The sequence below is a fragment of the Bos grunniens genome, chromosome 27, assembly GCF_055505025.1.
Source record: "Bos grunniens cultivar Pamir isolate PY7600 chromosome 27, Bosgru_T2T1.0, whole genome shotgun sequence".
In the NCBI taxonomy this organism is placed as follows: domain Eukaryota; kingdom Metazoa; phylum Chordata; class Mammalia; order Artiodactyla; family Bovidae; genus Bos; species Bos grunniens.
The window spans coordinates 17,137,501-17,162,190 of NC_141191.1; the positions used below are offsets into that span (position 1 = coordinate 17,137,501).

The window sequence follows — 24,690 nt, forward strand, 5'->3', positions numbered from 1 at the left end:
AGAAAATTTCAGTTTGGATCTAAGAAGTCATGATAACGAGTGGCCAGAAAACATTATTTCTTTGCAATCTCAAATCTTTTATTTTACGTACTCTACATATAGCCTTACTGGTTAGTGCAAATATAATTACTCCTACTTACTGTCCACAGAGGCAGGGTAGTATTAGAAATCAGTCAGGCTGGGTTTGTACACTGGCTCCACCACTGCCAACTGGCTAACAATGGGCAACGGGCTTCCTATGCCCCAGGCTTCTTATATGTAAAATAATACGGTTATTATAAGAATGAAATGAGTTAATTTTCTTTTTTTGGCCACAAGGCATATGGGATCTTAGTTCTCTGGTGAGGGATCGAACCAGTGCCCCCTGCACTGGACCACCAGGGAAGTCTAAAATGAATTAATATTTAGTGCCTGACAAGTAGTAGGCATTAAATGATAGCTATAGCTGTTGCCATCTAACAGAACACATGGGAATTGAGCCTTATTTGAGCCTTCCCCAGCAAAATCTGTAAGACACCAAGCATATTAGGTCTATAACAGGATTTCTCATGTGCTGAATCGTCACCAAAACGATATGCTGAAGTCCTTACCATTAGTACCTCAGAATGGAGCTTTATTTGGAAACAAAGTAGTTGGAGATATAATTAGTTACAGTGAGGTCATGCAGGAATAGGGCTGGCCCTTAATAGAATATGACTGGCTTATAAGAAGAAAAATTAAGAGACAGAGGAAAAGGCAGGGAAAGCATCACATGACAGAGGCAGAGACTAGAATAATGCAGTTGCAAGACGAGGAATGTCAAGGAGTGCCAGTCACCACCAGAAACTAGAAAGAGGGAAAGCTGGATTCTATCTAGAGTCTCAGAGAGAGCAGGGCCCTGCTGAAACCTTGATTTCAGAAATCTAGCCTTCAGAATGATGAGAGAATAAATTTCTATTATTTAAAGCCACCCAGTTTGTGGTACTTTGTTAGGGAAGCTCCAGAAAGCTAATACAGGGTTCTTCTTAATCCAAAAGGAAGCAATTTGTCTTACAAACAGCCAAGGTTTGGATGACTGACAACATGGCAATTGCAAAGTCTCCCAGAATCAGTGGAGGCTTTGGTAAAGTCTGAACAGCCCTATCTTCCACAGGGCTCTTAGGCTGGTCCCTAATTCCATATATCAGAGAAGGCAGTGGCACCCCACTCCAGTACTCTTGCCTGGAGAATCCCAGGGACGGAGGGAGCCTGGTGGGCTGCCATCTATGGGGTCGCACAGAGTCGGACACAACTGAGCGACTTCACTTTCACTTTTCACTTTCATGCATTGGAGAAGGAAATGGCAACCCACTCCAGTGTTCTTGCCTGGAGAATCCCAGGGATGGGGGGAGCCTGGTGGGCTGCCATCTATGGGGTCGCACAGAGTCGGACACGACTGAAGCGACTTAGCAGCAGTAGCAGCAGCAATTCCATATATATACATATATATATATATATATATATATATATACACACACACACATACACACTTTGGAAGGAGAATCCTGCCCTTGCAGATGGTATCTTAGTGGGACAGCTGCCTGTAAAACAAATGAGTTAAGTACAAACCCAGAGAAACAACTCCATTGGTTCCTTGGACACTACACTGGTATGAGCACATCATAAAGTCTACTGTTGGTTTTTAACAGACTTGGTCATTTTTGGCCACATTTTTTTCCAGTCTATTTTGACTGAAACATATTAATTTTAATTGGGTTCTTTAAGAAGTTTGAGTATCTCTGTATGCCCTTAAAAACTGGGGCACTAAAGGTAGGGCATACAAAGAAGTTAAAAAGAATAATCTAAAGTGACATGGATTTTTATATTTCTAATACTCTTGGTTGTTCTATATACTGTTTTCTACAGTTCTTCATTCTCCTAAATTATTGACAGCTCTGTTCCTTTCCTCCACATATGAAAACATTAAGTTCTCAATTGCATGCCAACTTTATGACAAAATTAGTAAGGAAACAATTTTTTGAAAGAAATATTTGTTTTCCCATTCAGGAGTGCTTGACTGACTGAAAACACAGAAAATATTCAACACATGTTTATGGTATTGATTTTAATTTGGTGATTTTAAAATATTTATATTTCAATGTTATGTTTTATTAGTTCTTTGTATTAGCCAGGAAAACACATTTCTACTAGAATGTCATTTCAGTATATTAAATAACCCCTTCAAATCTCCATTAATATTTATAAGAATATAAACTGCTTCATCCTTGTCTTCTTTCAAATTTAAATGCCGTTTTGGGGGTGTTTACATTAAGAGGAAAAAAATTTTAGAACAAGTACCCCAGACCACTACATGGGAACACATGAAGATTATCTATAAAGTCTTTTTTAAAAAATGAAATCTATGTTTGTATATTTTATATATAATATAAGGAATTTTTGAATAAATATGATTAAGAAGAAAAAATAATTAAACTGCTTCAGGAGAAACTTTAGATCTAGAAAGGACTTTGGAGACCTTCTGACGTAAACTTTTCATTTTACAGATGAGAAAACCACAGCAAGGGGACATTAAAGACTTGACCAATGTCACAGAGTTATTAAATGAAGGTTCCTGTTACCCAAATCTCCTGAAAGCTAGTTCAGGGACCCTTATCCAACAACATTAAGAAATAAATATGATCATCCTGTCTGGCAGATGAGGTGGACATTTGGCAAGCAATCAGTGAATTTAAGCAGAATTTAGAAAAAGGTTTGTACCATTAAATGAAATAATGCATGCATAGCTCTTTGCATGATGTGGGGCATGTTATAAACACTAGTTAATAATCTGGGAAAATTACTTAATCTTTCTACACATCTGTTTTCTCACATGTGAGATGGGAATAATATTGAGATAAGGAATGCCAAATACCAGATTAGTAGAAACATTTGTTGCTATCAATAATGAAGCTACAGTCTGCTACTTGGTATATGTAAGAACATAAAGAACTGGGGTGGGGGAGAGGCTCAAGAGAGAGGATATATATATATATATATATATATAGTTATAGTTATGACCAATTTGCAATGTTGTATAGTTGGAACCAACACACAACACTGAAAAGCAATTATCCTCCAATAAAAAAAAGAATATAAAGAGTTAAGATGGCTGTCTCCTGTCATTAACACTTACATATCCACTCTGTTCATTTCTAAGGCAAACCATTCAATATCACAGTAATCCAAGTCTAAGCCCCAACTAGTCGTGCTGAAGAAACTGAAGTTGAACGGTTCTATGAAGACCTACAAGAACTTCTAGAACTAATACCCAAAAAAGATGTCCTTTTCATCATAGGGGACTGGAATGCAAAAGTAGGAAGTCAAGAGATACCTAGAGTAATGGGCAAATTTGGCCTTGGAGTACAAAATGAAGCAAAGCAAAGGCTAACAGAGTTTTGCCAAGAGAACGCACTGGTCATAGCAAACACTGTCTTCCAACAACACAGGAGATGACTCTACACATGGACATCACCAGATGGTCAACACCGAAATCAGATTGATTATATTCTTCACAGCCGAAGATGGAGAAGCTCTATACAGTCAGCAAAAACAAGACTGGGAGCTGACTGTGGCTCAGATCATGAACTCCTTATTGTAAAATTCAGACTTAAATTGAAGAGGTAGGAAAAAACACTAGGCCATTCAGGTGTGACCTATATCAAACCCCTTTATGATTATACAGTGGAAGTGACAAATAGATTCAAGGGATTAGATCTGATAGTGCCTGAAGAACTACGGACAGAGGTTCATGACATTGTACAGGAGGCAGTGATCAAGACAATCCCCAAGAAAAAAGAAATGCAAAAAGGCAAAATGGTTGTCTGAGGAGGACTTACAAATAGCTGAAAAAAGAAGAGAAGGCAAAGGAGAAAAGGAAAGATACACCCATTTGAATGCAGAGTTCCCAAGAACAGCAAGGAGAAATAAGAAGCCTTCCTCAGTGATTAATGCAAAGAAACAGAGGAAAACAACAGAATGGGAAAGACTAGAGATCTCTTCAAGAAAATTAGAGATACCAAGGGAACTTTTCATGCAAAGATGGGCACAATAAAGGACAGAAATGGCATGGACCTAACAGAAGTAGAATATTAAGAAGAGGTGGCAAGAATACACAGAAGAACTGTACAAAAAAGATCTTCATGTCCCAGATCATCATGATGGTGTGATCACTCACCTAGAGCCAGACATCCTGGAATTTGAAGTCAAGAAGGCCTTAGGAAGCATCACTACAAACAAAGCTAGTGGAGGTAATGGAAATCCAATTACAGTTGGAATTCCAGTGGAGCTATTTCAAATCCTAAAACATGATGCTGTGAAAGTGCTGCACTCAATATGCCAGCAAATTCGGGAAACTCAGCAGTGGCCAAAGGACTGGAAAAGGTCAGTTTTCATCCCAATCTCAAAGAAAGGCAATGCCAAAGAATGTTCAAACTACCACACAATTGCACTCATCTCACACGCTAACAAAGTAATGCTCAAAATTCTCCAAGCCAGTGCTTCAACAGTACATGAACTATGAACTTCCAGATGTTCAAGCTGGATTTAGAAAAGGCAGAGGAACCAGAGATCAAATTGCCAACATCCACTGGATCATAGAAAAAGCAATAGAATTTCAGAAAAACATATACTTCTGCTTTGTTGATTACGCCAAAGCCTTTGACTGTGTAGATCACAACAAACTGTGGAAAATTCTTCAAGAGATGGGAATACCAGACCACCTGACCTGCCTCCTGAGAAATCTGTACACAGGTCAAGAAGCAACAGTTAGAACCAGACATGGAACAATGAACTGGTTCAAAACTGGGAAAAGAGTCTATCAAGGCTGTATATTGTCATCCTGCTTATTTAACTTATATGCAGAGTACATCATGCGAAATGCCAGGCTGGATAAAGCATAAGCTGGAATCAAGACTGTTGGGAGAAATATCAATAACCTCAGATATGCAGATGATACCACACTTATGGCAGAAAGTGAAGAGGAACTAAAGAGCCTCTTGGTGAAAGTGAAAGAGGAGAGTGAAAAAGCTGGCTTCAAATTCAACATTCAAAAAACAAAGATCATGGCATCCGGTCCCATCACTTCATGGCAAATAGATTGGGAAACAATGGAAAGAGTGAGAGACTTTATTTTCCTGGGCTCCAAAATCACTGCAGATGGTGACTGCTGCCATGAAATTAAAAGACACTTACTCCTTGGAAGAAAAGCTATAACCAACCTAGATAGCATATTAAAAAGTAGAGACATTACTTTGCCAACAAAGGCTCATCTAGTCAAAGCTATGGTTTTTCCAGTAGTCATATATGGATGTGAGAGCTGGACTACTATAAAAGAAAGCTGAGTGCTGAAGCATTAATGCTTCTTAACTGTGGTGTTGGAGAAGACTCTTAAGAGTCCCATGGACAGCAAGAAGATCCAACCAGTCCATCCTAAAGGAGATAAATCCTGAGTACTCATTTGAAGGACTGATGCTGAAGCTGAAATTCCAATACTTTGGCCACCCAATGCAAAGAACTGACTCATTTGAAAAGACCCTGATGGTGGGAAGGATTGGTGGGAAGACCCTGATGGTGGGAAAGGAGGAGAAGCAGACGACAGAGAATGAGATGGTTGGATGGCATCACCAATTTGACAGACATGAGTTTGAGCAAGCTCCAGGAGTTGGTGATGGACAGGGAAGCCTGGTGTGCTGCAGTTCATGGGGTTGCAAAGAGTCAGACACAACTGAGTGATGGAACTGACTGATCCACTTAAAAGTGAAGGGAATAGGTCAGGTTGGCATCAGCTATATCTTTATTACCCTTCTACTTCACTCCTTCGCCACCTCCCACCATTCCTTTCACCTCTGCATGTTCAGGAACCCCATCCCCCATCCCCCGGCCCGGAGCACCCTGCTTGAGTCTTTCTCTATAGGCTCCGAACTTTTTAAAATGCTCTGCCTTCTTCACTTCATTTTCTCAGGCACCTGATCTTAACTTTCTAAGGTAAAGACTACTTAGCAGATTAACTTATCTAACTAAGGTAGCTCTCCCAAATCATGTTATGTGAAAAACTAGCCTCTAAGATGCTCCATGAAAGAAAGTCAAGTTTGTTTGGGAAATGCTGTATACTAAAATCACATTGTAGCAGATGCTGCCTTTAGATAAGGCCAACCCATATCTCCTCCCAGCCCTGTGCCCTTTGACACTGAGGGCTTTTTACTAAAAAGCACCTAGGACTCAGCCTAGGATATTCTCTGACAGGCAACAAGGTCTGCCAGAATCTGGGGGAAGCCAGGGTATTTATGCGCCAAAAGTATTTATTTGCCAGGGTATTTATGTGCCTCAAGCAATGGCACATGGTAGTTGATGGAGATCTACTCCAGTTTGCTAGTCCTAAGCTGGCACAGCTCTGAGGCAGTTCTGTATAGTGTCCCAGAGGTCCTTGGCAGGACAAAGCCCCAGACACCCACACCAATAACTTGCTCATTAATGAATCCTATATGGGCTTCCTTCCCTTCCCTGTCTCACTTCCCTGATACCTTACTAGTATTTCCGGGGCTCATCACTAACATAAACGACTTGTCTTAGGATCTGTTTTTTCCTCTCTTGGAGATTCATGACACTCACTAGCAATATTACGGAGAAGGCAATGGCACCCCACTCCAGTACTCTTGCCTGGAAAATCCCATGGACGGAGGAGCCTGGTGGGCTGCAGTCCATGGGGTCGCGAACAGTCAGACATGACTGAGCACTTTTCACTTTCATGCATTGGAGAACGAAATGGCAACCCACTCCAGTGTTCTTGCCTGGAGAATCCCAGGGACGGGGGAGCCTGGTGGGCTGCCATCTATGGGGTCGCACAGAGTCGGATACGACTGAAGCAACTTAGCAGCAGTAGCAGCAGCAATATTAAGAGTTATATGAAACCTTCATTTTATTTCAGAAAACGAATTCATTTAACTTTAATTAGAAACTTCATTTAATAAGTTTCTCAAGCTTATTTGGCCATGAGAACCTTTCTAAGGGTGAGAGCTTTGACCATCCTATGAAACTAGTGTTCCCCTGATACGCTTTGGGAAATGCTAAACTTTAAAAACTGACAAAGTGTCACCTATCTCAGAGATATTAGTATCTTAACAGCTTATCCTGCAGATCAGTACCTTCTGACTCTATCCCTTAAAGGTGAAAATTTAAGGCCCTATGATAGGTATGATGGAAAATAATTTTGGAGGGATGTGTCTCATTATGCCCTTCAAGTCAAATCAAATCTACTCTGCTATCAAGAGCTAACAGGAAACGATGAATGAATTTCATGGTTAAAGAGTACGGTTTTGTGATTTTGGAGGACCGTGTAGGAGATGTATGGGGTGAAGATAGTTATTTCCTGAAAATGCCTTAGAGAAAAGAATTATCCTTAGGAAGAAGGAGACCACCTTTCAATGACCTCAGCCAAAAATGGCAGATGCCCAGGACTGCAATATCCCTTTGAGAAATAATGGTCAATACTAATCAGGACTTTTAATACTTCAGCCTTCAACTACTCTGTGAAATAAAAGATTTTAGAAAACAGTAAAACCTTGGGTTCCAAGATTGGGAATTTAGACTGGGCATATTTTATTTTATTTTTCTAAAGAATTTTTTTTTTTTTTGATGTGGGCCATTTAAAAAGTCTTCATTGAATTTGTTACAATAGTACTTCTGTTTTATGTTTCGATTTTTGGGCTATAAGGTGTCTGGGATCTTAGCTCCCTGGCCAGGGATTAAACCCCATCCCCTGCATTGGAAGATGAAGTCTTAACCACTGGACCACCAGGGAAGTTTAAAGACTGGGAATATTTTAGAAAGCATCCTTGTTCTGCTTTTAACATAATCACTGATGATAGCCGTGTACTTTACTGTCCAAGCTGGACCCCACTGGAAGGAAGTGGTAAGAAGTCTTGTAAATGGACAATATTTGGGAGGCAAGAGAGGGGGCAAAAGGTCAGTCAGTGCAGGAGGTGGGAGGCTTTTTAGTGCAATTTGAGAAAGTGCCTCTCCAGGACTTGACTTTTGCACTTACAAGTCTCTTCCCAACTCCACAGTTTACATTCCTCTTTCTTAGTCATCTGAGTCACACTATCCCATCTCAGTGTCCATTTTTCAGATATTGAGGCATTAAATATTTTTAAAGGAATTGCCATGAACTGTTAAAAGATTCTTTTTTTGTTAACATCACTATTTTGAAAAACTTTTTCACTTGTAAACTATTAATAAATGAGATACAAATCCATCAAGAGAATTTTTAAATAATCTTAATCTTTTTGGGGGTCCATTCTCTGAGTTAAATATGTCAAGAATAGAAAACTACTAAGGAATTATAAAATGTGAAAGAGGAGTATCACAAATCAAACATGGCCATGAATTGGAGGTATCTGACATTTCCATCTTCATCAAGGGGGATTCTGTCAAGTAGCAACTCAAACTCTTCATCAGTAATCTCCACACCAAACCTGAAACAAATAGCTGCTAGCATCAGTCACCCCCAAGTTCACATCTGGGTCACCCATCCCCACAATACCCTAAGCATATGGCTGCCATTAACGCTTTGTTACTGCGGCAGTCCTCAAGATCAAGAGCACCACGTGAATATCAGAGGTTAATCAGGGTTTTGATCGCTTCAGCTTTCTCAAAGAAAGAGAGTCCACCACTGAATCCCTGCATTGGTGGTGCACAGAAATAGAAATACCGGCATGTTGAATTGTGTGTGATTGTCTTCTATAAGAAGTTATTCATTACGCTAAAACACTGGTATTGCTTAAACAAGTTAACTCTGAAAGGCCTTTCAACTGGACTGTTTAGCATGAAAGAGAAGGTAGAGGAAAAAAAGTGCCTTTCGAAAAAGAGCTTCCTAATGCTTTTGCAAAACATTTCATAATGGCTTTAAAGACATTTTGCATACACATATTTTAAAAGTGGCAGTGTTTATTCATCAGCAAGAAAGTGTTTTCATCTCTCAAGAACAATCAAAACATAATCCTTGAATTACTGGCATAAATAAGAATGACTTAAGCAATAATAATGAACAAGGCGTTCATTCATCATTTTGCAAAGCTGATAAGGCCCAGCTGACTTTTGGAAAAGAGGGGAATATAGTCTCTTCTGGCAAAAACATAAGAAGTTTTTCCCCATTTTTATTATTAATCCCTTGATAATTATAAAACAAAACATATATGTCATCAAGAATAATGCCACAAGCAAAAGTGACTTTCTCATAGGCTGCAGATAATAAGTTATCACATACTTGTATTTCAGAAGGACTTGAATTTGAATAGCATCTCAGAGACTTTGCAGTTGGGTGTCCTTTTTTCACTTGTAAAAAATTAGGGGAAAAAAGGACAGACTCAAGTATTTAATGAGATACATAACATTTTTTATCTTATTCCCTGTTATTCTCTTTTCTGTTTCTTAACAGTGAAGCTGCCAGTACTAATGAACAAACCTTTGGCACTTTGCCTGAGAAATTAAAATTAATTCTCACGTTTGATTTGGACTTAAATTCAATACTTGACCTCTTAAATTCAGTAAAAAGAAAATAAGTTTTTCATAAACATACTGGAAAAAAAATACCAGACAATACCAGACTAAAAATCAAGAGAACTGAATCTAGTCTATATCCACCATTAAAGAGCTGTGTAATCATGGCAAAATCACTTGAATTTCATACTTTAGTTTTCTCAACTCTCAAATGATCTACATGGACTCTTTATCTTAATTGGTAGTGGTCAAAGGATAATAATGAAAACAAAAGAGCCCTGAAAAACAGAAAGCATCATATATAATGTATTATATTATATTATGTATCATGTATTTTTATTATTGATATAGTATACAGGTTTAAAAATCCTCAAAAAACATCAGACTAGATTACTTGAACCTGACAGTGACACACGCAGCCCCTTTCCTCATGAGGCCTTCCTTCTGGGTGGTGGTATGACACAGTGGGGACAGCATGGGTTTCAGATTAACTGGGCCAACAGCTGAATTCCAGCTCTGCCCTTAGTAGCTGTATGTAACCTCAGCTGATTTACTTAGTTCCCTGAGCCTCAGTTTCTGTATCCATAGAAAGAAAGGTTACTTTTAAAACTGAACAAATGAATATACATATACATAATATGCACATACTCACTTTAATGGGAAATGTATTTTCTTACCAGTTATACTACCTTCATTTTATTGATGGATAAAATGAGGCTATCCCTAACATTCAACTTCAATCCCACCTCTGTGTCCTGCTGCTGCTGCTGCTAAGTCACTTCAGTCGTGTCCGACTCTGTGCGACCCCATAGACGGCAGCCCACCAGGCTCTGCCGTCCCTGGGATTCTCCAGGCAAGAACACTGATTTGAAAAGTACTATATCTGAATGTAGAGGGATTTGAAAGGGAGTTAATACTTAAGTCAAATAGAAGCTTCAGAAGGAGGCTTTTGAAACTGTCCAGGTTAAAGAAAATGGTGCCTCGATCAAGATAATAGAAGTACAGATGAGCAAAGCAACAGATTTAGGATATTTTGCCATTACCTTCTCCAATGTATGAAAGTGAAAAGTGAAAGGGAAGTCGCTCAGTTGTGTCCGACTCTTAGCAACCCCATGGACTGCAGCCTACCATGCTCCTCCATCCATGGGATTTTCCAGGCGAGAGTACTGGAGTGGGGTGCCACTGCCTTCTCCGTGTCCTAGTCACTGCCATATTACACTGTTTATACTACTTTCTTTATCATTGCCTAAAATTAGCTTATTGGTTACCTGGTTTACTACTTGTCTCCACTTCTTATGTGAGCTACATATTTGTCTTGCTCACCACGGTATCCTTAGAACCTGTAACAATGACTGGAAAGTACTCAATAAATATTGAATAAATGAACAAATGACTAGTTCATGCCTCTTATAAGGATATAAGTACTTATAAAAAGAGGAATTTTAGAAACTACCCTTCTTTTACCCAGTCTAACAGAAGGTATCTGGATGACTGAAAATAGTGAAAAATTAAATTCAGATACATTTTATTAAAGAATACATTTTACACTCCTAATTAATGTATGGATATCTTATATTCATAAATTTAACCAGACTTCTAATAAAGTACTAAAGCCATATTTATTCATTCTTCTAGTTATTCAATAAATATTTGGGAACCACCTATTATATGTTAGGCACTTCTGTTAAATGCTTGGAATACAGAGATGAGATATTTTACTCTGTAGCAAAGCAGACAGACAATAAACAAGAAACTGCAATAACATGTGATAAATGTTATGATAAAAGAAATACAGGATATTAAGGGAGCTTTGAACAACATGTCCTAATTCAGACTAAAGGTGAGGAGAGGTTCCTAAAGAATGGATGGGCTGAGAGTTAGCTAGATAAAGTAGAGAACCAGAGAGAAGGAGCATTTTAGGTAGAGAATAGGCACATTCTGGAAATGAAAGGATCTCAACTTTACTAAACCCTGGAGTTCAGTGAGGGAAGGCAGCAAGACCAGACTTGGACAGAAAGATGAACGCCAGGATGGACAGGCATTACGAACAGGTATTTTAAAGAAATACGGGGTTTATCTGAACAGCACAGGAAGTCTTTTGTGATGGTCTTTTTGATGTGTCAACTTGGCAAGGCTAATAGTCCCCAGTTATTCACTCAAACATAGCCTAGGTGTTGCTAGATTAGATTGTGAAGGTATTTTGTACATGAGATTAAAGTTCATAATCAGTTGATTTAAGTAAGGGAGATTACCCTAGACAATCTGAGTGGGCTTGGTTCAGTTGAAGGCCACAGAAGCAGAACCAAGTCTCTGAAGAAGAAATTCTGCTTATAGACAGTAAGTAGCTTCAGGCTATACCTGAGAATTCCACCCTGCACTTTGTAACAGCCTGCCCTATGGAGTTTGGACTTGTCCAGCTGGTCTCAACCCATGTAAACCAATTCCTTACAATAACTCTTAATATTATCTCCTACTGGTTCTGTTGCTCTGGGTGAACCCTAATATATCTTAAAGGATTAAAACATGTAGTGACCATCAAACTTGTGATTTGAAAAGTACTGTATCTGAATGTAGAGGGATTTGAAAGGGAGTAATACTTAAGCCAAATAGAAGCTTCAGAAGGAGGCTTTTGAAACAGTCCAGGTTAAAGAAAACGGTGCCTCGATCAAGATAATAGAAGTACAGATGAGCAAAGCAACAGATTTAGGATATTTTGGAAGTAAAATACACAAGACTCAGTTTTTTTGGTTTGATGTAGAAAGTGAGGGAGAAGTCGTCAAGGATAATCCCTAGGTTTCTGGCTAGGGTGACTAGGTAGCTGGGGTGTCATTAACTGAGAGAAAGGAGCACTGGAAGAGGAACAGGTTGTGATGATACAAGTGAGGATTACAAGTCGAGTTTTAGACATCGATACATCCAAGAGGTGGTGTCCAAGAAGCACTCAGAGATATAAGTCCGAAGCTCAAGAGAGCCTTTGGCTGCAGTTATAAATTTGGGGGTCACCTTTACATAAAGGTGATCTGAGGCTACAGGATTAGATGAGATTGTAAAGGAGAACGGGTGGAGTTGAGGACTTGGCACAGAGACCTTATTTAAGGGACAGAGAAAGAGAATCTAAGAAGTAGTGCAGCAAATGACAGAAAGGCAGCTGAGAGAAATGGTAATGGAAGCCAAGAACACAGAAGCTTCCAGAAGGAGGCAGTGGTCAGTCATTTCAAAACCAGTCAAAGGTTATGCAAACTACAAACTTTTATTGAATTTGGACATAAGGAGCCTATGACTGGTGAGAGCAGTTCTAGTAGAGTGATGGAGTCCAAAACCAAACTGCAGTGGGATAAGGGGTGAGTGGAACTTGAGGGATAGAGACAGACGGACGGCAGAACTTTTTCAAGAAGTTTAGATATGAAGGGGAAAAGAGAAGACAGACAGGAAGAAGAGGTGGAGTCAAGGGAGTCTTTTTTTAAAGATGAGTAGTAGGAGCAACATTACACTGTTGACAGAGGCAGTACCAACGCAGAGGTTAAAAACAGAGGAGACAGGGAATTACTGAGAGATCAGTGAAAGAAAGATCAACAATACAGGTAGACAGAGGAGATAAGGAAATACTGGGTTTACAAGCTTTTAAATATCAGCTTACCTTTTTCTTCCCTTTTTACTGTGAAGTAAGGTGCAAGATTATTTACTAAAAATGAGCCAGGGAAAGAAAGTGAGAGGGTATATTTCAAAGAAAATTTGAAAAGGTCTGAAATAAGCACAGTGGAGAATGGGATACAGAGTTGAGCAAGACAGCACAGTAGGGAGTGACAAAATGCTGCCAGTGCGGGTGAGGTTGGTGATGCTGAATTTACAGTGACATAAATCTACTCAGTAGTGTGATTTTCCCCAGCAATCTTGATACACCTGAAGACAAGATGGACAGGTAAAATCACCTGGGCCTGGGAATCTGCCAGATAGATGTGAATGAAAGGCAGCAAAGCAAGAGAGTTTGTAATATTGACAAGAAAATGAATTTCACTTGAAAGAATAAAATCTAAGTGGTGTTCCATCTTAGAGATGGAAATGGGAACCAGTGGATAGCTATAGGCTTGGGGAAACACAGAAGGGTCAAAGGACTAGAACAAATAGAAGGTATTAGCCAGGAATAAGCTAATAACCATACGATTTCATATAGTTGTAGTTATTGTGGATGATGACACACAGTGAGGAAAGGCAAACAGACACAAGGATAAAAACAAATATTTACTTACAATTTCATACATTCTTAGCACTGTGCTAAGCATTTGGCTTTATTGACTATGCCAAAGCCTTTGACTGTGTGGATCACAGTAAACTGTGGAAAATTTTTCAAGAGATGGGCATACCAGACCACCTGACCTGCCTCCTGAGAAATCTGTATGCAGGTCAGGAAGCAACAGTTAGAACTGGACATGGAACAACAGACTGGTTCCAAATAGGAAAAGGAGTTCATCAAGGCTGTATATTGTCACCCTGCTTATTTAACTTATATGCAGAGAACATCATGAGAAACGCTGGACTGGAAGAAACACAAGCTGGAATCAAGATTGCCGGGAGAAATATCAATAATCTCAGATATGCAGATGACACCACCCTTATGGCAGAAAGTGAAGAGGAACTAAAAAGCCTCTTGAGGAAAGCGAAAGTGGAGAGTGAAAAAATTGGCTTAAAGCTCAACATTCAGAAAACGAAGATCATGGCATCCGGTCCCATCACTTCAAGGGAAATAGATGGGGAAACAGTGGAAACAGTGTTAGACTTTATTTTTCTGGGCTCCAAAATCACTGCAGATGGTGATTGCAGCCATGAAATTAAAAGACGCTTACTCCTTGGAAGGAATGTTGTGACCAACCTAGATAGCATATTTGAAAAGCAGAGACATTACTTGGCCAACAAAGGTCCATCTAGTCAAGGCTATGGTTTTTCCTGTGGTCATGTATGGATGTGAGAGTTGGACTGTGAAGAAGGCTGAGCACTGAAGAATTGATGCTTTTGAACTGTGGTGTTGGAGAAGACTCTTGAGAGTCCCTTGGAGTGCAAGGAGATCCAACCAGTCCATTCTGAAGGAGATCAGCCCTGGGATTTCTTTGGAAGGAATGATGCTGAAGCTGAAACTCCAGTACTTTGGCCACCTCATGTGAAGAGTTGACTCATTGGAAAAGACTCTGATGCTGGGAGGGATTGGGGGCAGGAGGAGAAGGGGACGACAGAGGATGAGATGGCTGGATGGCATCACTGACTCGATGGACGTGCGTCTGAGTGAACTCCGGGAGTTGGTGATGGACAGGGAGGCCTGGCGTGCTGTGATTCATGGGGTCGCAAAGAGTCAGACACGACTGAGCAACTGAACTGAACTGAACTGAAGCATTTGGCATGCATTGTCCCCAGACAGTTCCTACAACTATCAATTAAGAATTATTCTTGTCCCCAGCATTGTCCTGGTAGAGTCAGTGAGATGTCTAGAGAGGACAGAAGAGCAGTGAGGAAGCAGTCTCCTTGGTGGGGGAACAGATTTTGGTAAACTAGACTGTAACATTTTTAAGAGGTTGAGGAGATAGTTTATTCCTTGTGGACTGGTTGTTCTGACAGGCACAGTGGGAGGATTTTAGAAGAAAGGGAGGAATGAGAGTTTGGAATGAGAAGGGAATGAGAAGCCCAGAGGAACATTAGGATACGAGAACACTGCAAGGGCATACAGGTTAGACAAGTGAGGGAGTTACATCGTGGGTAGTGTGACAAGGAAAATGGACACGAGGCCACGTGGATTTAGAATTTAGAAGAAACCTTCAAACAAAACCATCCAGCCCCTGTTTTTAGCTCCTCTCTCATTCTTTCTCTACAGACAACAATTCTAGTAACTTAAATTCTCAGACTATAATAAGTCAAGATTGATTGACTGTTTACTACATGTTAGACACATTACATGTATTAATTCTGAAAGAGATGGGAATACCAGACCACCTGACCTGCCTCCTGAGAAATCTGTATGCAGGTCAGGAAGCAACAGTTAGAACTGGACATGGAACAACAGGCTGGTTCCAAACAGGAAAAGGAGTACGTCAAGGCTGTATATTGTCACCCTGCTTATTTAACTTATATGCAGAGTACATCATGAGAAACACTGGGCTGGATGAAGCACAAGCTGGAATCAAGATTGCCAGGAGAAATATCAATAACCTCAGATATGCAGATGACACCACCCTTATGGCAGAAAGTGAAGAAGAGCTAAAGAGCCTCTTGATGAAAGTGAAGGAGGAGAGTGAAAAAGTTGGCTTAGAGCTCAACATTCAGGAAACGAAGATCATGGCATCCAGCCCCATCACTTCATGGCAAATAGATGGTGAAAAAGTGGAAACAATGACTTTATTTTCTTGGGCTCCAAAATCACTGTAGATGGTGACTGCAGCCATGAAATTAAAAGACGCTTACTCCTTGGAAGGAAAGTTATGACTAACCTAGACAGCATATTAAAAAGCAGAGACACTGCTTTGCCAACAAAGGTCCGTCTAGTCAAGGCTATGGTTTTTCCTGTGGTCATGTATGGATGTGAGAGTTAGACTGTAAAGAAAGCTGAGTGTGGAAGAATTGATGCTTTTGAACTGTGGTGTTGAAGAAGACTCTTGAGAGTCCCCTGGACAGCAAGGAGATCCAACCAGTCCATCCTAAAGGAAATCAGTCCTGAATGTTCATTTGAAGGACTGATGTTGAAGCTGAAACTCCAATCCTTTGGCCACCTGATGTGAAGACCTGGCTCATTGGAAAAGACCCTGATGCTGGGAAAGATTGAGGGCAGGAGGAGAAGGGGACAACAGAGGATGAGATGGTTGGATGGCATCACCAACTCAATGGACATGAGTTTGAGTAAATTCCGGGAGTTGGTAACACCAGGGAGGCCTGGCGTGCTGCAGTCCATGGGGTTGCAAAGAATTAGACACGACTGAGTGACTGAACTGAACTGATGTAGTAATTTATTTAAGCCTTACAACAACACTATGAGGTATGGATGATCTCCATCATACAGAGAAACTTTAAATTGCTAGTATCTGGTAGAGCTTTTTTTTTTTAAATCATGTTTTCCCCTTAGCTGACACCATTTCCTCTCTCGGCTCCTACTCTGGTAATGATTAGGTTCCCACCTCTTGGGAGAATTGCATCTGTACAGGCTGAGACAGAGCCAGTGTGAACGTGGACCCAGCCAGAGCTTTTGGAATAATGAGCACAGCAAAAACCAGCCTTTCTTTTCATTTACAAAGGGATTCACTCAGAGGGTCCAAAGCTCTGTTTTGCAACCGCAGAAAACCTGGGGCTCAACACAAAACTGGGAACCAGAAGGAACTAGCGATGAAACACAGTCCTTCCTCAAATACTCAGGGTCTGATCAGCCCGCCTCTGCTACAAGGAATGGCCTCACTCCAGCATTTTTAATAGAAAACATTTTGCTTCCATTTCACTTTCCAAGCGGGTATAAAATCTACTAAAAGGAATACGAAGAATCAAAATAAGTAAGCTCACTCACAAGAGACATGCCCCAATAATTATTTCTGGTTGCTAAGATTATTCAGCCCGTTATTTCAAAGTGGCGAAATTCAGAACATTCTGAGAAGAGAATTCAAAAGCAGCAGCTACATTCACTGATAGGTTCATGTGAGACACACACACCTACAACCCCCCCCCCGACCACTTCCCGTTTTTCAGTGTATACGGGAAGGGGCCAAGACCCCGATCAGCACAATAACTAATTTTGTACATTACAGTGCATAGAAAGACGGAGGGAAAGACACTTTCTTTGAAAGGCTTGTCTGGGCTCTGAAGGAGGCTGGAGCCCAGTGCTCCAGGGCCATCATGAGCTCCACCTGCTCCTTTTTGGCTGCACTGGCCTCAGAGGCAGCTGCTTCCTGTAAGTGATCTGCTGGCTTCTCTTCTTCCTCTGCCTCCTACTGGGGAGAGAGGGCTGGATACCTCTGCACGCACTCCTGCATGGCCCAGAACTGGTCTGCACAGTCGACCCCCTGACATCCTCCTTGCAGTAGTGGAAGCAGGAAAAGGCTGCCTTCAACAGCTCCCTACACCGGCCTCTGGCCGTCTTCTCAGGCAGTTCCGGTTGATGTCTCCATTCAGCAGAATCAGTCCATGCTCCTCCTGTGGATGTTTGGGGTCGTCAGCCATCAGCTGCACATTGCTTTGAGTTTCATGGTCTTCTTTGGTCACAAATATGATTCCATCCTTCGCTTCCTGCCGACAGTAGGCCGTGATGCAGTGGTGGAGGCCTCACGGGTCCCTGGTAGAGCTTTAACTTGAGCCCTGCTCACTGACTCTGGAGCCCCAAAGCTTACCAAGTCGTTATTCTTTCTGCTTGAGCATGGCTGTCATTTCTCTCTCTACAATTCTTTCCTAAATTGTACACTTTCTCTAGCAGAAGAAGGTCTCTCCATACTTTTAACATATAAGTTTCTCTTAAAGGTTACTGTATGACAGATTATGACAATATCAATACATTCAAACCTAAACTTCTAACAATATACTACACAAGTAGATTTTGAAATAAAGACAGTTCGTCTTGGACTTTATTCAAGAGAGCTTACAAAGATACCCTTACTCAGGAAAGTATGAAAGTGAAAGTCGCTCAGTCATGTCTGACTCTTTGTGACCCCATGGACTGTATAGTTCTCCAGGCCAGAATACTGGAGTAGGTAGCCATTCCCTTCTCCAGGGCATAGCCCAAAGATCACATTTTAGCACAGATTTGGTGTGTTTAAAAAAATTATCTGTCACCCAATAACTTTATTCTGTCCTCAGGGTATAAACTAGACTCTGATATTTTTTCCTGAGGACAAAAAAATAAGTTACAGTCAATCTTGACATTTTAAATTCTGTAACAGACAATGTCTTGGGTTTTGTTTTGGCTCCATACATTTTAATGTATATAACAACAAGTAGCTTTTCTTTTAATAGTTATTTATGTTTATTTATTTTGCTGTACCAGGTCTCAGTTGCAGCACACAGGATCTTCAGTCTTCATTATGGCATTTGGGATTTTGTTCTGTTTTTTTTTAGTTGCGGTATGCAGGATCTTCAGTTGCAGCATGTAAACTCTTAGTCGAGGCATGTAGGATCCAGTTTCCTGACCAGGAATTGAACCTGGGCCTTCATTGAGAGTGTGGAGTCTTAGTCACTGATCCACCAGGGAAGTTCCCCAAAGTAGCTTTCATACTTATAAGGGCTTCCCTGGTGGCTCAGCTGATAGATCTCGGGGTCAGGAAGATCTCCTGGAAGAAGAAATGGCAACCCAGTTCAGTATTCTTGCCTGGAGAAGTCCATGGACAGAGAAGCCTGGTGGGCTACAGTCCACGGGATTGCAGAGTCAGACATGATTGAGTGTGCATGCATACATACTTGTAAAATAAGCAGAAATCCCATTATCAAAATCCTCCTTTTCTGTTATTTAGCAGTTTTAAAATATCAAAGCACAGTATAGTGTTTTCCTTTCTCCAAGAGGGATATGTTCCAAGAACCCCCGTGGATGCCTGAAACCACAGAACCCTATATATGCTATATTTTTTCCCTATCATACTTACCCACCTTAAAGTATGATTTATAAATTAAGCACAGTAAGATATTAACAATAACTAATAACATAGATCAATTACAACAATATTCTGTAATAAAACTTATGTGAATGTGATCTCTCTCTGAAAATACCTTATTATTCAAATTTAATGCCTTTTCTATCTTAACTAAGCATTTATCGTGCACTGATTACTGGCCATAATTTTAGCAACCTGAGGTGTGACTGCAAAACTAGCACAAATTTATTCTTCCTTCTTCACAATTTCACGGATATAAGATACACTCTTACCATAGATCTTAGAAACCTCAGCATACATCTTTTCTTTCCTTATTATGTCAGGAATTTTCATCTTTTCATTTAAAGGAAGCACTTTATGACATCTCTTAGGCATGTCAGAATTGCCAGCATCACTACTCTTTGTGTTTGGGGCCATTATCACGTAAGGAAGGGTTACTTGAATACAAGCACCGTGATGCTTTGACAGTCAATCTGATAACCAAGACAGCTACTAAGGGACTAAGAAATGGATTACACTGGACAAAGCGATGATTCTCGTCCGGGAAGGGCAGAAAGGGATGGCGAGTGATGTCATCACACCCTCAGAGCAACGAGCAACTTAAAATTATTAGTTTACTTCTGAAATGTTCCATTTAATATTTTCAGACTGGGGTTGACTTTTGGTAACTGAAACCATGGGAAGTGAAACTGTGGATAAAGGGGGACTACTGTTATCTGTGTATAGAATGCAAGAAGTAATAAAAAGTAAAGATTCAGCAAAAAATAAACCACATTTGGATTCTAACTATCTTAATGGTGATTTAGCAATCAGACTTTAAGTGGGTGGCATTTTCAAGGAAACTAAAGGACTTAAATAAAAGTGTGGTGTGAGGCCTCACACTTCATGAAGGTAACTACAATAGGAAAACTTAAAATTGAAGTGTTTATATACCAATTATTTTTGAGCTCTTCAGTAAGGACTCTGTAATATTCACTAAAAGACATTCTTCAGAAACTAAAAATAATAAAAATAGATTCCATATTAGCTAAATATATTTGGAATAGAGATAATATTATGTTTGCTATTGTTCTGGAATAGTTACCTACTCTAGTATTCTTGTCTGGAGAATTCCCATGGACAGAAGAGCCTGGCTGGCTACAGTCCATGGGGACGCAAAGAGTCAGACCTGACTGAGAAACTAACACTTTCATCATAAATTTAGGTTTGTTTCATTGAATTCTAGCATTTATTCTTCAACCAAATACCTGGGGATGTGACCATATATTTTCCTAATTAAGCTATGTTTAACTGGATACTTAAATTATTTCAGTTGATTAAATCACACTTAATATTCGAAAAGTACCTAAGAACAATACTCTTTTCTTTGAAGAAGTATCTGGTGATATGATAGTTTTTATGACTTTAATTTCTTACATCAAGCTTTTTTTCAAACTAGAACATTTTATCTTTAAAACACAGGCAAGGATATACAGTGCAGGAAAAAAGTGTTCATCATCCCTGTTCCCCTCATTACTGTCAAAATCTTTAATACCATGTTCTCTGAGAAAACATCTGTGTACTATTATAAAGTAAGTTCTTGGGCTCCGGAAAAACTATCTCCAGCCTTTATCTCAAAATGGAGAAATAGTAAAAGCTAATGTTCCAGGAATATACTTTTCTAACATTATTAGATGCTAAAACAAAAGCATTATTTTTTTTTCTTTAAAAAGTGTTTTTTTAAACACTGGAAAATCTACTAACCCAGATCTCCTGGAACATGACATATCTGCTACCTGTCCTGAATAATATATATTGTCTTTTCTCCATCTTGTGCTTCAAAGTCAAGCTGAACTACCCTAGGAGATCCATGAGACTGAGCTTGAAGGGTTCTTGGGACCTGGCAGAACTAAGCCTAAAATATGAGACTTTGTAATTCTCGTATTGTCAGCCACAAGTGGTCAGGGTCACTCCAAGTCTTCAGAGGACCTCCCAGATGCTTTTTGTGCCATATCACCTAGATAGATAGATAGATAAAGAGATCTATATGTATCTGATGGGACTGTTGTTTTTGTTTTTTAAATCAAGCTACCCTCAAAGGACTGACGATGAAGCTTCAATACTTTGGCCACCTGACACGAAGAGCTGACTCATTCAAAAAGACCCTGATGCTGGGAAAGACTGAGGGCAGGAGGAGAAGTGGGGAGGCGACAGAGGATGAGATGGCTGGATGATGAGATGGTTGGATGGCATCACCAACTCAATGGACATGAATGTGAGCAAACTCCAGGAGACAGTGAAGGACAGAGACGCCTGGTGTGCCAGAGCCCATGAAGTCACAAAGAGTCGGACAGGACTTAGCAACTGAACAACAACAACCCTCAAAAAGAAAGATATTTGATATTGTAAGGCAGTTCTTTACTTTTACTAACCAAAAGGAACACCAGTGAAACACTCTGAATAATGGTTTTTTTCCAAAAAGGAATCTCCGCATGGGTAATAAACTGGAAAGTCCTGGGTTTCAGTTACCAGTTCTGACACTCACTAGATGTGAGATTTTAGCAAGTCTCTTTGTCTCTGACAGATTGCTTTTTCATTTGTGAAATAAGCAAGATAATCACACTTAACCTACCAACCTACAGGATTTTTGTAGGGCCAAACTAGTTAATAAATATATAATAAAATTACTCTATAAATTCTAAAGCAGTTTCTTGATGTCAGGCATTTATAATATTAACAATACCATTGGGTGAAGTCTGCATTCACTTCAACAAAATGAGTGACAGTGGGTGGCTAGTTTCCTCACACTCCCTTTGCATTCCCCATTCCTCCAGACAAAGTAAAACCTGGTTTCCGCAGAATATGACTTAATTTGAGTTACTGGGAAACAAAGCAATTAGCCCAGACAGGATACAGCTGAAGATTTGTGCGAACGAATGATGAGATGCTTGATCGTAAGCAGGTGTTCTCCCTAGATTATCTAACCTGCAGTTGATTAAATTTGGAAAATACGGCTTGTTCCCAAGTGAGTAAACCTTGGGGTCTTAGCTTTTCGAGATTGGGAAGGCCTCAGGAAGGCCCTGTGGGACGTGGTAGGGGAGATTTTCAAAGTATTAAGGGCCTGGGTGGAAATCTTACCTTGAGGAAGTCTTGTTACCACACACAAACCCTTTGCCTGAAGTAACAACAGGACAACTCCAGTCAGTGCCTGACTTGTCGGAGGAATATAAACATGTGCAGAGATGCTCTTAGGGCTCTGGAAGAGCCCCTGCCGCAGGACATGCTGGGAAAATAGGAATGCTGAGAAGGTGCGAGGCATGCCGGGAAGGGAAGGTGCAGTGCATTCTGGGAAAGGTGTGGGGGGACGTGTTGGGAAGTTGCCATGTTGACCTTGAGAGGAAGGACAGAATGGAGGGCCATGGGACCATTCTGGAATAGAGATGGCCAAGGAGCAGCAATGTTCATTTATCTCAGAAGTGAAGTTACCCTAGTAGTGTCCATTTTAGAGCTGCTTTCGTCAGACAAGACAGCTTGGATCGTTTCCAACTAGCCTCTCTTCTCCAAAGATGTGTTCTTCCTTTGGGTTTCCCTACCCTAGTACCTCAGCTTGGTCGAGATGGGCGACAAGGGACTTTGCCATGGCCTCTTCCCGTTGTTCCAAGTGTTAATGATCCCCACCTGTACTGACATCCTCATTCTGGCTGTTTAAAGCCTTCTCTGCCTTGGACTCTAATTTTTTTCAATACTGCGGGGAGAAATGTCTCAAGTTTTACTTTTCCACCTGAAATGGATAGTATGGGCCCTCAAAAGTTTCCGAAATCATACTTTAAGTCCCAGTGAAAGTTTTTTCATTTTAGACAAATTCATTTTATGCTTGCATTAATTTGAGACAGAGCCCCGACCCTATTTGAGTGGATTATAGATGAAATCCTATTAAATAGAACTCTGTTGGACCTGACTGCAATATGCAAAGAAATTGGAATACAACTTCTGGGTCATTTTGAACATGACAAAAGCTAAAGGATTTAACTTTTTCTGTCTAGTACTTGTTCCCTCCTAACTCTCAGGTGAGATTATCATTACTCTCTTTTTCATATGTAACCCAATCTAGTTAGTTCAAAATTTAGGACAATTAGATCCATCTGAGCAGGGTGACCATTGCAATCCGCTTAGCGTTTTCTTTCTCTTCTAATGTTTTCTTAAAATCTGATTTAAAATATTCTGTTAAGTGTAGTTTGTTAGAAAATATTTCTCGCTTTCCCTTTCCTCTTTGTGATTTGTGGGAAGGATTCTTTTTAAGTTAAAAGCAATTAGAGTTGCTTTTTGAAAATTACAAAATATAGCAGAAGAGTTGAAGGGAATAATTCAAGTTAATGAAAATGGATCATTGAAAAAGTATTAAGTACATCAATAGGTAAATCATATTACGGATTATGTCTGGAAATATAATAAAGAACATCTTTATAATCATAACTATCATCTATTAAAAGTCTTATCACTTGTCATTTTAAATCAACAAACATTTTTAAATGGAATTAAAACCTTTACTTTGGAATCACCACTTCATGGATAAAAACATAGATATAAATATAGAGTATAAATTAATTCAGTGTTAAGTTTTAATGTAATATATCTCTTCAACTTTATATATCTTATTCTTTGTGATGCAACTTATTTCTATATTATTGATTTTTTTCTTAATGTACAATGAAAATTATATGAATTTTATAAAAAAAATTTTTGAAAAGGCCCAAAATATATAATATAAAACATAACACCCTTCCACAGTAAAGGTTCCCTCCCTCACTCAGAAATAACTACCCTTGACTGCTTGATGCTTCATCCTCCAGATTTTTTATCGTATGTATACTAACATATGTTATTATTTTAAAATAAAATTATACTTCAAAAATTATTCTGTCATTTTATTTTTATAAATTTATTTTATAAATTTTATAAATTTATTTTATAAATTTTATAAATTTATTTTATAAATTTTATAAATTTATTTTATTTTATCTGAGACTAAATCAGTCTCGGATAGCTGTGTTAACATTTGTATACTTGATTCTTTTTGAAAGCCTATGTAGTATTCCTTGTGTAGATGTACCATAATTTATAAAGCCAACCCCTTGGTCTTGGATATATTGGCTGTGTCTGATTTCTCTTTACAATTCAATCTCTTGAACTGTGTCCTTTTTCCTTTCCATTGCGAATCACCACTACCCCAAATCGTGTTTTCTAGTGACCCAGGACTACTTTATTCCTTTTTCACTTAGCCTATTTTCCAAAATGTTTTTCTGACTTTAGGTCTTGTCCTTTCCTTTTGAATTTTGTCTTTTTATTCTTTTTTTCCATTAGGAACAAAGATCTTCTTTTACAAAAAAATCTCTCCTCTCTGGTACCAGCATGCTCTCCTCACACACTTTCCAACCCCAGCGGTGAAGAGAAAAAAGCGCTGAATATCGGGTTTCTGATAAGAAACCAGGGGCTGTTACCCGCAGGGAGCCTTGTCAAGATTTCCCTCATTCTGAGCACTCCATTCCCACGTGAACGACAATGAATGGAGGTTTCACCCGCCCACCCCACATTGTTCAAGTTG

General features: G+C 39.6%; 1 protein-coding gene and 1 pseudogene across 12 annotated transcripts in view; both read right to left on the bottom strand.

Annotated features, from left to right (window-relative positions):
* Positions 1-23,997, bottom strand: part of LOC147343575 (uncharacterized) — a 66,119-nt gene extending 42,122 nt beyond the window's left edge. For 10 of the 11 annotated variants that reach the window (XR_015156128.1, XR_015156129.1, XR_015156126.1 and 7 more), the window contains exon 1: positions 22,227-23,997. Coding sequence is in view for 1 of the 11 variants with exons in the window: in XM_086380015.1 (XP_086236141.1) it covers positions 22,227-22,407 (181 nt within the window). In the remaining 10 variants the exon portion in view is untranslated. Of the gene's footprint in view, positions 1-18,424; positions 18,792-22,226 lie in introns of those variants that run through there. The other variant, XR_015156130.1, reaches the window with a different exon arrangement.
* Positions 16,528-19,409, bottom strand: LOC147343576 (mitochondrial intermembrane space import and assembly protein 40 pseudogene; annotated as a pseudogene). Its single transcript, XR_015155956.1, has 2 exons — positions 19,382-19,409; positions 16,528-17,792 (listed from the first exon to the last, which is right to left on the bottom strand). The product of XR_015155956.1 is annotated as a mitochondrial intermembrane space import and assembly protein 40 pseudogene (transcript).
* Positions 23,998-24,690: the final 693 nt, after the last annotated feature.